Source organism: Cajanus cajan, chromosome 9 (genome assembly GCF_000230855.2).
Source record: "Cajanus cajan strain Asha chromosome 9, NIPB_CcT2T_4, whole genome shotgun sequence".
Classification (NCBI taxonomy): domain Eukaryota; kingdom Viridiplantae; phylum Streptophyta; class Magnoliopsida; order Fabales; family Fabaceae; genus Cajanus; species Cajanus cajan.
The window spans coordinates 12,749,423-12,760,775 of NC_138525.1; the positions used below are offsets into that span (position 1 = coordinate 12,749,423).

General features: G+C 30.6%; 1 protein-coding gene across 1 annotated transcript; it reads right to left on the reverse strand.

The window, feature by feature from the left end:
• Positions 1 to 2,404: 2,404 nt before the first annotated feature.
• LOC109807263 (putative nucleobase-ascorbate transporter 10) lies at positions 2,405 to 6,515 on the reverse strand. The gene is made up of 14 exons (XM_083064141.1): positions 6,344 to 6,515; positions 5,944 to 6,041; positions 5,670 to 5,861; positions 5,476 to 5,576; positions 5,311 to 5,386; positions 5,160 to 5,219; positions 4,891 to 5,075; positions 4,403 to 4,499; positions 4,056 to 4,142; positions 3,901 to 3,959; positions 3,678 to 3,769; positions 3,163 to 3,240; positions 2,917 to 3,068; positions 2,405 to 2,786 (listed from the first exon to the last, which is right to left on the reverse strand). The coding sequence occupies exons 1-14, from the start codon at positions 6,513 to 6,515 to the stop codon at positions 2,568 to 2,570; spliced, it is 1,668 nt and encodes a 555-aa protein (XP_082920267.1). The 3' UTR covers positions 2,405 to 2,567.
• Between the last annotated feature and the right edge of the window lie 4,838 nt (positions 6,516 to 11,353).

An 11,353-nucleotide genomic window follows, 5' to 3' on the forward strand; every position in this document is an offset into this window, starting at 1 on the left:
CTTGATCTAATTCCATTTTTTTTTTAGAAATTAGTTCACAATACACATGTATGTACATATATAATATAAGAACATTGTTCATTAAAATGACCAAGTATATACATCAAGTATATACATGTGAAGCACAGTGCGCTACTAGAAAGCTAGTACAGTTGAAGGAAGCTCCCCTTTCCAAAGACACGAATAAAATGATAAGGAGTCCCTACCAAATCAGAGTATTTAAATGAGATCCTAAAACTCTATTTTTATTTTTTCAACAATATCAAAGAATAAAAATTCAACATATATATATATGTATATATATATATATAAATCAAAGTACTGAAAATACGACACATAGAGAAGAAATAAATATTTTTGGGTTGGTAGGGCCTCTTATGGCATGAAAAGAGGTTTGAAATGATCATTTAATTGAGTCTAGGAAAAAGGTTACATTATTTTGAAAGGGAAGTAACAGCTAAAACAAATTGTAACCACGAATAAATGGGTTCATAGAGCTATAAATTAGGAGAATACATGAATGAGAGAGAAGCAATAGCAACAAGACGAAGAGGAGGAGCGAGCTGCATCTGATTCAGAAAGAAAAGTGAAGATCCGGTTACCACTGCCCATGTTTTCCGGCTCATATATATACTCTGTAGCCATTGTTCAACCTCAATCCCTCATGTTACAGGTCAGCAACAACACAGACAATGATCCCTTGCCTTAGTCATGATGGCATTTTATTTGAGTAAGGTTCTTCTCCAGTTTTTAAGAATTTTTATCGGAAAAAATCCAAATACTAGAGGTTACCTAAAGTTGATTTTATAAAGCTGAGTTAGACTCAAATTCACTATTTTAAAATGATATCAGAATTATTTTAGATCTTTAAAAAGAGTCAGTTATCCAGATCGTCAACTATTTATCTATTTATCAAGTTTAATAGTGTTGAGCGTGAGGAAATGTGTTAAAAAAACTCCAAGTTCTACATTAATCGAAGATTAGCTAAAGTAAATAACAACTCTCACCTTATAAGTTAATTTTATAGAATTGAGTTAGATTCAAATTCACTATTCTAATTTTTTTTAATTAAAAGTTAAAATTATTAGAAAATTTTAATGATATTTTAAAACTGTACCTAAATATATCCGTATAAGAAATTAAAAAAATATACGGTGTATATATGTCACTCATACCCTAATTCCCACGTATGATCGGTTGATAGACTTTCACATCATGACAAAACGCGTACCTGCATTACGAGTTATTAGAAGTATACCAGTTTCTCTTGTATATCTTTGTTGTTATTTTTCAATTACAATTATAATTCCACTTCATCAAGTTATGCTTATTTTTAATACAAATTTTAATTAAGCTACAATAATATCTAATATAAATTTTTATAACGTAAACTATTCAAATAAAGTATCAGTTCTGATCAAAGAATCAAAGATCAAAGAATAATATTAAAAACAAAATTGCACCTAATTTTGTCCTTACTGTTACTTCTTTTTCTTTACTGTGTAACCTTCAAACCGTAATTTGTAATTATTATAAAATAGTGATAATTTCTAATTGTCTGATAAGAAAATTATTTATATTTTCTTTTTCAATTTTAAAGAGAGAAAAGTACTTTTGACTTTTGTTTTAATCGTAAAAACAAACTAATAAACAGGCACACGTCCACCTTGCCACAACCACTACCTGCCACCTCCTCTCCTCCACACATCATTCTCATTGCTACCGACTACTATTGTTATAATCACTACTTATATCAGTGCAATTACCATTGCCTTTTTTTGAGTTTTATAATTTTGCTATAAAAATAATTAATAGAAATGTAAAATCAATTATTACAAATATATTCATGCTCAAACTAGATTTTTCTAGACAAATAAAAGGAAATGACTAATTTTAAAATCACACGAAATATCAAAGGTCTATTGTCCATTAATATTGGCTAGTATCTTGAAGAAATTTTAATTCACCTAAATCCACTATCCATCGTCAATGCAGAAGCAAATTTTGTTAAAGTTAACTGCAGATAAAAAATATTACTAAAAAAAACAAACTCTGCAGTTAACCATGTCTTGAGTTGTTAATGGTTTTGAAATATTTTGGAATACAACTCACTGAAATAGAATGCCTCTGCAAACCATGACCGAAATAATAAAAAAAAAAAATGTACAAAACTACCAAATATCGGAGCATGAAGTAAATCATTAGAACATAGCAACTTAATGAAAACAATACCAAAGTCGCCAAATCTTATGTACAAAAAAAAAATATTGTTGAGACTTGGGAGTGTGGACTTCACTAAAGATAATTAGTTAAATTTCATCAACAAAATTGGTGAATAGAAAAATTTAATATCACAAATGTTTATTTCTAATAAAAAATTTTAAAAGTGTTTCTAACTCGGACCTTAATAAGCTAAGGCTTTTACTTCTTTGATTCATTAGCTCCAAACATATCACAGTAAAACCACGTTACTAGAATCCAGAAGAAATTTTTTTGACAAGATTAAAAAAAAAAGTGACGAATCACATTTGCATTAAACACGGAAATAACATAATGTGCATGGTGTCTCAAATTGGCGGAAAAAGCTTATTGAGACTGTATGGTAAAGAATAGAATTCATCACTCTTAACATTTGCGCTGTACAAGTTGAACCTCTCCCACCACTGCAAACCACTGTCTTTACGTGCTTCATCATTTTCACGAGCGAGTGTGAGATCCAAAACGAAAGCAACCAATGCAGAAACTGTTGTGTGGGACATGAAGATGACAGTGAAGGTATCATTGAACTGCACATTCATCGAAATGAAACGAATTATTAGCGATCACAGGAAATGGATAGTATACAAATAGTATCACGTGGCATGAATGGAATTTCAATGATGGGTTTTGTTTTGGTTAAAGATGTCTCATTCTCACCCATCTAGGAACTCCATGATGCTGCTTCACATTATAATATTCTGAGAAATATTGTGGTATGGAGATTCCAAGGAAGAATGAGAAACCCAACACAAATTTACTTTTGAAGTTGTTGAGGTTGGAGAATTGGAGAAAATCAAGACCCGCGGAAGCTACAAGTAACAAAATAGCAACACTCTTAAGTTACATATCACAAAATATGCAAACATAAGCGCCACAATGACAATTAAGTTTGAGAGAACTTACACACATAGCCGAATAATACACAATATAATGCTGCCATAATTGGCAGAGGTACTGAAGCAAAAAGTGCTCCAAATTTGCCTGGTTGAAGAGAAAATTAACATGACATATCATTTAACAGAGAGAATAATATATACTAAGGGAAAGCATAAGAAAGTCATACTGGGTTTATTAATAAAAGAAAAGAACAACATTGGTTCATGTATGAGAAAAAATCCAACTCTCACATTTAAGAGCTTAGTAAGTTGAGGCATCTTTCATTTTATGAGTCAGTTCAGTTTTATAAAGATGTGTTAAGTTCAAAATTTAAGATGATATCATAACCTAAAATAAATTTATTATGGGTCACCAATCATATTATGTATGCACAAGTTCAATAGTCTTGAACATGAGGGGATGATATGTTTGACTTAAAATCTAAGATCATGAACACCAGTTTTTAATCCAATCATAAATTAAACTGATAAACTATCAAGACTCAACTTATGAATCGTATAGATCTTATTGGTCTACCATACCAAATACAGAGAAGAAAATCATAAAACCAGATGATATTTGAACGACCCTTCTGCTTCCTGCTTTTGTCAATGCCAACAAACCAGCATTTTCCCTGAAATAGAAGAAAAGCATAATAATAATAATATAAAAAATACAGGGGAAAACGAGGCCCCAGGTACATAGAAAAACCCTGCAAACCAGCTATAAAATTGAGTCCCCTACAAAAAATTTGGCTGAACTTACACTGATGCAGAAAATCCAGTTACAGAACCAAAGACGGCACTGAGGCAAGCATTTAATCCCTAAAATAACAAAAACAGTGACACAAGTAAAATTATGTCACAAGTTTTATGTCCAAGAGTCAAGAAGAGAGTATTTCAAAGTTTAGTGAGTCCTACCAACCAGCCAGCCCCACGGCTGATAACAGATGGTGGCACTGGTGTGGCACTTCCATATCTTGCCGCAGCATAACATGTACCAGTGTACTGCATGCATACAAATAAATGTATATAAAAAACTGTGACGTTTCAAGGCAAACTAATATTGAGGACAAGGTGAATATTTTAATGGTTTTGCATGGTTTTCATTAAGAAAAGCAATTAAACAAGTGATATAATTAGTGCAAATACATTATGATTGATAGACTTGAGATTCTATTAACCATATGTATTGTTGGTATTGTTATCGGAACTGGTATTTTAACAGTATTAAATTAAATGTAAATGCATATTACCCTAGAATGTACCTCAAAAAGAGAAACAAAAGAAGCAACGACCATAGCAAAAGCCTCCCCAGCATCGAAGGTAGGAGGCCCCCATTGGAAGAAGAATGGAATATACACCCTGCATAAATGGTGAATTTTAAGGCATGTATACATGTAGAAGTAGAACTAAAAAAAAAGGCCAAAAAGTGGTATGACTCATAACTAGATTTCCATTAAGAATACATACAACACATTTGTGTTTCCTATCTCCTAAATTACAATTCAAGTAGCAGTATCTTCTCTTTTATTAATTTATACAAATTTTTAATAACAGAAAATCATGTTCCCCTTCAAAGAATGAAGCTCAGTATTTCTTAAAAGCATTCAAATTCATGTTTGTATAAGTTAATTTTAACTTACGGAGAAATCCAATACATTTTACCTTATTTTCTTTTCTTATCATAAGGTGTTTACGGAGGAATTTATTCAATGATCATTAATTGAGAAAACCAGTGAGTACTGAATCATACCATGGAGCGGAACTAACAAGTCCAGCACGATCAGTGCGGCAGCTATTCTGTGTACTTTCTGGCTTCTTGTTATACGTAGTGCATGAAGTTAGAATAAATGCAAATAACCATGCAATTGAAACAGTAATTAGCACTGAAAATCGGTCATATTTAGGCTTCTTGGAGACAAAATAACGATTAAGATACTGCATAAGCATAGAACAACATTAAACACATGGACCAAAGTTAAAGAAGAAATTAAATTAAATTAAATGGACTTAAATACATGCCTGTGAGATGAAAACAAAGATAACTAGTGCCGGAAGCCCAATTTCAACACATTTTGCCAGCTGCAACATTGATTGCGAAATATAAAGCTGTTATCAATTCAAACTTATAGAAAGTTAATTCAATGGTACATAAGCAAGAGATCTCAAATACCATTGGGAAACCAAGTCTGTAGAGACTGAGTCCAGTGAAAGTTACATAAGGGACTACACAGAGTGGACTAAGGAACCTGAGATCGAAGCAATTAACAAAATAAAATTAGTTATTAAAAAAAGCTAATCAACTGTGTAATTAACCAGCCAAGAAAGTTACACTAACCTAACAGCATTCCTCCAAAAACCGAAAAATCCAAAAGCCATTTGAAAACATCCACTTATGATCAATGCACCTTGAATCCCTCTCATTGTATTTGTAAACCTCTAGAAAAATTCAAGCATATGGGCCAAGTCAGAAAATCACCAACAGAAAATGAAACACTCTTCAATGTAACATGAGAAAAGATTAGCAGTAACAATAGTTCCATTGACCTCATAAGGATCTGTGTATGAAGTGTATCTGTTGGCTTGGATAATGGAAATCAAGGGTACTAGGTAAGTGCATGAACCAACAACTACAATTGGAAGTCGAGTTCCGAACAAAGATTGAAGAAATGTGCTTATTCCGGAAACAAAAAGAAGGGTCTGAATCACCCTAGCCTTCTCCTCCTACGTTGAATAAAAGCATATTAAGTTTCACTTACATAATTGAAAAGCTCAAAAGCAAACAAAATTTGGAAAAATTGCTTACATTTCCTCCACCCATTTGAGGAACAAGTATAGTTGGAATCAGCACGGTCATGCCAAGAGTCAAAAAATAATGCTGAAACCCCAATAGCACTGCTTCACCTGCCTTATGATGAAACATTCAATCATATAGTCTCTATCACTTAAGTCGTTACTCTAAAGTTCTTTGGCTAGACATGCCACAAATCTTCCAAAAGCATAATGTAACATCAAAATTAAAAATTTTCTAAACAAACTTTGCATCCTTGTCACATAAACTACGTGTAATTAACTAGTAATGACACATAAATGCATTGTCTATGTAATGATATGTTAACATTTGTGTTCTAAATTCCAACAAACTACCAAAATTTAAATCAATTATAATTCTTGTTATTATAGTATGTAAAGAACAGTGTACGAACGCCATGGAGGGGCACTCTTGACGCAATATTGAACTCCAGGTAATTGCTCTTGCACAGCATGTGGCTGCAAATCCACTTTTTTTGTGCCACCTTCATTTTTGCTAGAGCCACCCCCTGAACCTCCACCTCCAGCATTGTTATCAGGAGCACTACTTGGATTATCTTGAGCCATCTTTTGCAGACATCAAATGGAAGGAACGTTGATCTTATAGTGAAATTGACTGATCAATTTTCTATTTGAAAGAGAATTGTTTGAATTCCAATTAACTTCAATTAAATGACCAAATTATTGAAGATTTGGTTTTATCAGTTGCAGGAATTCAAATATAAACCATTATTTTTATTAATCACATAAACGGTATAGTAGATTAATACACTAATTAATTAGAATTAAAATGCTATTTATTTCTGAAGTTTTCAAACCGGTCACCTCTGGTTGTATTATATATACCTCAATCAAAATACTGCAGAACAATGGTAGAACAATGTTAGTATATATGCTAAAACAAACACTGCCAAAAAGTTTAAAAGAGAAGGGTGGATGCAAAAATAGATTTAAATCTTGTTATTACTGTTGGCAATTATTTGTCTAACTTTAAGTTTTAGTATGTTTATAACTTTTTCATCTGGTGGGAATAGAATTTGGTACTAAAAGGATTACAATATTCACATACTCGCTCAATTAACTCTCTTTTTTGGTCAATGATTATAAATTTGATTTTAGATCTTATGATTTTACAAAATAAATTTTTACTAAAGGTGAATTTAAAAATAAGTGATTTAGTTTTAAAAAAATATACATGTTAAAAATAATAAACTGCAAACATGTCGTGACACACAGCTTGAAATAGACGAGAATGAAAAAAAAAAGTTATTAAAAAATTATTATAACACAAAAATGAATCTAAGTGTATTTTTATTCGACTCTAAACACTCATGGCTTATGGGGATTGAAATTAAAATTTGAACTCAAAAAGGATGTAATACCAAAGGAAAAAAATTATTTTAAGGCAACTTTGATGATATCAAAGACATAAAAACAAGAAATTTATGAATGTCCAAATATGATTTTGCAAATATAAATGCTGTCTTTGTCTGCATTGAAAATTTTCCTCTACAACTTCAATTTTTTGTTCGGATTTAATCTATTAGATATAAAATAAATTTATTTTTAGTCTCTAAAATTTAAAATTAATCTTATATTTTCTATAATTTGAAAAAAAAACAATATTTATATTCTCTATTCAAATATTATTAGAAAATCTGTCACAAAACATATGTAGATAATAATGTACATGTGATTCAACGAATAATGTCAACATTATGATAGACCAAAACAATTTTTTAAATTATAAAAATATATTTAATTTTTCCATCACTTAACAAAACCAGTAAAACGAGCTCAAGCTTTTTTTTTACACAAAAAATGAGCTCAAGCTTAAAACACGTACATGGTTAATAAGGTTTGTTTAATTTTTTTATAAAAATATTTTTTAAAACAAAATAAGTACTTTTTTACCTTTTGATATATTTATTTAATTTTTTTAAAATAAACAGTTTTCTATTTTTTTTAAGAAGCAACTATTTATTTCTTAAAAAATTATTGTTTTTAAAAGTACTTGTTTATAAATATTTTTTTTTAAATTAAACAAATGGATCTTATATATATATATATATATATAACTTTGAACAGAGAACAAATATCAACAATTGATTTATACGCATCAACGTATGCGCGCATAATAATTAACGATAGAAATACATTCCTAATATTTTATTTTAACTAATTATTAATGATTAAAAATAAAAAATAATATATATATATATATATATATATATATATATATCAATATAATTTATTTTTAATGTGATTATTAAAATATATTTCATAAAAAATAATAATTAAAATAAATTATTTCATAAAGATGTGGTTGAATTAAAAAAATGATTTTTACTATTTCATATATAGTAACATATAAAGTGGATATTCTATTTTGATGTCCACTTTGTCAAAACATTTATATTTTATTTTCTTTTCACTAATATATATTTAAAGATAAAATAAAAAAATATATATAAAAAAACAATTGTTCTCTTAAAAAAAAAAATTGTCCTTTTAAAAAAAATTGCTCTTTTTAAAATAATAAAATTATTTTATTTAAATTTTTCACGGGAAGGCATCAATTGCCTTTGTCTCTATTAGTTTTTAATAATGATTAAGGATAGAAATTAAGAGTTGTTAAAAAAACTAGAAATTAAGAAATATATAAAGTCTGTTTTATTTTTCAATTAAATATTTTCTAAAAAATAATTAAAGATAAGAATTATATAGATATTTAATTAAATTTAAAATAATACTTAATTGCAAAAGTTAATAAAATTGAACAGATACAAACCATTTATGAAACTTTAATCTTTCGGTAATTTAAGATATTTAATCATATTAAATACATAATTTAACTGCTCACATTAATAGATTAGAGATGGACATGATTAGCCACCCCTAATCAAGGCAACCACAGTTTCCATTCTAGAAGAAGATATCAACTTATTAGTATTTTATACATAGATTATGTGGTTGTTGGATCCTTAATGGTATTAACAACATTATTCCATACCACGTTTAGGAAATAATTAGTGGATCATCGACTCCTCTGATAACAAATGAAGAAGATTCTATGATATGGAATAACACTATTGATGGTGTTTTCACCTTAAAATCAACATATATGATTGCATTAGAACTAATCCAACTCTACCTCGTTATCACATTTTTAAACTTTTCTAACAATGGAAAGGCCTAGAAAGGATCAAGTTATTGATACGAAGAATAGCTCATTGCAACCTCCTTACAAATGACATTCTGATGGAAGATCATGGGTCAAGGGCCCAATTACTCAAGTTATGGCTAGGAGCATACAGGAAGGATTGGCTAGCTTGGAGGGTAGTGGACTTTCTAGGCCCAAGCTACTCTTCATGTTGGACATCACATCTTGAGATTTGGCCTAACTCATTTGTATATAGTAGGTTCTTGTATAGGTTTATTTTGTCTTTGTATTTGTAAGACACTTTCTTTCTTTTTCTTATAGGATATTCCTTTGAGATTTTAGGGTATGTTACTTGGAGACTTTTGCTCCATTTGACCTTGTATTAAGGGTCATTGATTTTCATATTTTTAGTAGTAGAAGTGGTGTGACAAATAGTAAGGTGTGTAGGTGTAACTAGTAATTGAGATAGAAGTGGGCCTAGGCTAAATTTTACATATTGGGCTTGTTTTCCTCCATTTTTTTCCAAGGAATTAATTTAGCTAGGTTCACCAAATGAGGGAAAACACCTTGGTCACCTAGCTCATTTCCTTGGTCGAATTAACCTAGTTTCTTCTACACACTTGGGAAGCTGGTGCTACAAGCTTCTAACTTAGCTTACTTCCCAAGCTTCTAACTTAGCTTGGTTCCCAAGCTTCTAAGTTAGAAGCTTGCTCCACAAGCCTCCTAAACTAAATAAATCGGTTAGCTTGAGTGTAAAAAGGCTAACCATGGTTCTCCTTGAACCATAGTTAGTCTAGCTTGTACCACAAGCTTCTTCCCCTCACTATATAAGTCTTTTCCTTGACTTTGTAAACACTTTTGATGTTAATGAGATCAGAATTTTCAGAAATTCTCTCTACTTTCAAAGGTCCAAACCTAGGAGAAAGCCTTCTCCTTAAGAACCTTCACAAAGGATTCCTTCCTTTGTGCCTTGGTTCCTACTTCTTCTTCTTCTTCAAGAAGAGTGACGCACCATTCTTAGTTGCTTCCTTCAAACTTTGAAGAGTTTGAAGCATTGATTCGTGAAGTTCAATACCTCGAGAGAAGATTGGACGTGAAGATGGAACTAGGAGAAGATCAACAATCACTTCTACTAGTCATATCCATCACATTCGGGGTTAAAAGAAAACTTCCACAAGACCCAAGTTGTGCATTTTGTAATTGAAAACCTAATAGATGAATTTTGAATTTGGTATGTTTATTTTAGTTTATACGTGAAAATCGGAATGATGTTCCATAATCTAGAGTGAGTTGTGGACTATTTATTATGGTTTGGAAATTATGAGTGAAAAGGTATAAAGGGTGAAGTAATCATTAAATCTAATTCGACTACTATGGTTTTGGGGTTGTATAATTTGGGAGTTTTGATTGGAATGAGTTGATTTGAGTGAATTAATGTTATGTAATTGTTCAAAAAGTAATATATGAGTGTTTTGCTAATTAATTTCAGTGAATGAATGATTAAGATGGATTTGGAAACCCTAAATTAATTGCAAGGTTTGCAATTTTGTGAAGTGTAGGATTAGTGACAGTATTGGATGCACATTTAATCCATTGAACATAATGAGTATAGTTGTTCGTGCTGGGCATGGAGAGGGACACATCAAGCACGAGAACAACCTGCACATTTACTGCGTTTAGCATAATGAGTATAGTTGTTCGTGCTGGGCATGTAGAAGGAAACATCAAGCACGAGAACAACAAAGAGGTTCTTGACATCTCTACATTAGGCAAGGATTGTCTTGCTTAGCATGATATGACATCATTTTCCCAAGCGGGTTGGGTGTAAGAAAACTTGAGGGGCCCCTGTTCCCTTCACATTGGGTGTGGGAGTAGCCACACCAAATGCAAACATAACAAAGAGGTCATAACCTCTGCACGTTGGGTGCGAGCCTTACCTCATCGGGAGCCACGTGTTGATTAAAAAGAAAGTAAGTTTTAAGAATAAAAATTAGTTGACGAGCTTTTAAGGAGAGATATTATTAGAAATTAAAAAGAAAAGATAAAGAGAGTGAATAATCATGGGTAGCTATTAAAAAAAACAAAAAGAAATGGGAGTGATGATAAGTGAGGAGGTATAGGAAGAAAGAGAGGAATAAGATAACTATAATTGAGTGTATATATATATATATATATATATATATATATATATATATATATATATATATATATATATATATATATATATATATATATATATATA